Source organism: Diospyros lotus, chromosome 8 (assembly GCF_014633365.1).
Source record: "Diospyros lotus cultivar Yz01 chromosome 8, ASM1463336v1, whole genome shotgun sequence".
NCBI lineage: Eukaryota > Viridiplantae > Streptophyta > Magnoliopsida > Ericales > Ebenaceae > Diospyros > Diospyros lotus.
Window position 1 is genome coordinate 20,693,648 of NC_068345.1, and position 2,162 is coordinate 20,695,809.

The 2,162-nt window shown below is 40.1% G+C and overlaps 1 protein-coding gene across 1 annotated transcript; it reads left to right on the top strand.

The window, feature by feature from the left end:
• Nucleotides 1–878: 878 nt before the first annotated feature.
• LOC127808567 (uncharacterized) lies at nucleotides 879–1,832 on the top strand. Its single transcript, XM_052347136.1, has one exon. It carries the CDS (start codon nucleotides 879–881, stop codon nucleotides 1,830–1,832), a length of 954 nt encoding a protein of 317 aa, XP_052203096.1.
• The last annotated feature ends 330 nt before the right edge of the window (nucleotides 1,833–2,162 follow it).

Below are 2,162 nucleotides of genomic sequence, written 5' to 3' on the forward strand. Positions count from 1 at the left end.
AGCAAATAAACTTACTTACTTATAGTTATAACTTGGTTTAATGAGGAAATTAACCCGATTTGGGTGTGTGTGGATCCGTTACATCCATGGTAATGGTGAGACTAATTTTTTCCTCCTTTCAATCTTACAGCAATAGATTTAGTGCAGTTGGTTATCGTGTGGAACGGGGAATGGAATGATAATAAGTATATTGGGGGTAATAGGATGTGTGCGGGAATCTACAAAAATACGACTTTTACTCAATTGGTTGAGATTGTGTACACGGTGACAAGAATTGATAAAACAAGGTACGACATCACCATTCATTTTGTAACGGAACACTCAAGCGAACTTCCAGCTACCAAGTTCCCTATCAAGGACGACTACGGTGTCAGGTTTATTATGTGCGATGACAGAAAATATAAAGTGATGTATGTTGATATGATTTGTAAAGATGTTGGAGTTTGTAACCTACATAGTGGTGGTAATCAAGATTCAGGTGTCGTTCCATTTACATCCGCACATAGTCCACTACAAAATGATGATTTTGGTACATATGGTATGGACGGTTTGTCAAATGACGCTCCATACAAGAATGATGATTGTGATAATGAAACTGATGATAATAGTGACGATAGCGATGGTGATAATAGTGATAGTGGTGGTGATGAAAGAAGAGTGAGTCCGGAGTACCCAGAAGTAAGATTTTCAGGTTCACAATTTGAGGACAACCATTTACAAAGAAACTAGATCGTTCCTGGTGTAGAAAATTATGCAATTGAGGAAACAAGACCCGAAGTGTCAATTCCATACCAGGGTGATCTTTTACACATGGGTACACTCTTTAGAAGTAAACAGGAACTAATTTTGGCATTTGGACAATATTGTGTTGATGTGAGATGGACTATCGAGTCAGACGTTCGTGCACAATTCGATTTGAGGCTGGTTGCAAGGATGTGAACTGCAAATTTATGCTTCGTGCAAGATGCAGACCTGGTTGTTCGTTTTGGCATGTGGTGAAATTTATGCCGAGTCACACGTGTACTCCGGATGTCTACGATTCACATTTTCGAAGTGTGAAGGCTATTGTCATCAGAAGTTTGTTCTCTGAAAGAGTGACGAGCAGTGAATATACACCTAGAATGCTAATGGGGGACTTGTTGGAGCAACATGGTGTGCATATTATGTACAGTAAAGCTTGGAGGTCTTTACAACATGCAAAGATACTTACTTATGGTAATGCGGATGAATCATATCAGCAACTACCCTCATATTTTCACATGTTAAAAGAAACAAATCCTGGCAGCATCACGGCAATAGAGACAGATGAAAATAATTGTTTTTTATATTCATTTTTTGCACTCGAAGCTTGCCTTCATGGTTTCCAGTCTTACATAAGACCGATTGTTGACGTTGATGCCACACATTTGAAAGGTGAACACAAAGGGGTGATATTCGTTGCCACTTGCAAAGATGGGGAGGAAATGATTTATCCCATCGCTTTTGGATTTGGAGATGGTGAGTTTAACAGATCATGGATATGGTTTTTGACGAAATTGAGAGAGGCTATCGGAGTGCAAAAAGATTTAGTCATTGTTTTTGATCGTCACCAAAGCATTGCGAATGCGATGAATCGTGTCTTCCCTTCTGTCCCACATGTCTTTTGTTTCTTCCACCTTAAGCAAAACTTGAAGAAACGTTGTAAACAACGAAAAGATGTGATGACTGCATTCTACCTTGCAGCATACAGCTACACCACAATAGAGTGTGATACATACTTGGCAGAAATACAATCGATGCATCCTCAGACTCATCTGACATTGATGGAAGCAAGACCAGAAAAGTGGTCATGAACATATTGTCCAAGAAGAAGATATTCCATGATGACCACCAACATTGCCGAGTCTCTCAATAAATGCATGATGAAAGCACGTCGGTTGCCTATAACAAGTGCACATGAATTTTTGAGACATATGCTTCAGAAATGGTTTAGTGATAGGCGTGCTGCAGCTGCCAGACTCGAAACCATTGTGACCTTCGCTGCAGTGGCACATGTCAATTTGGCGCATTCCAAAACATTAGACCGAGGATGTCGTGTAGTTCCTGTAATACAAGGGAACAAATACCTCGTGCAACATGCAAAGGAAGGCGATGGGATAGTTGACATTGTTGCGAGTACATGT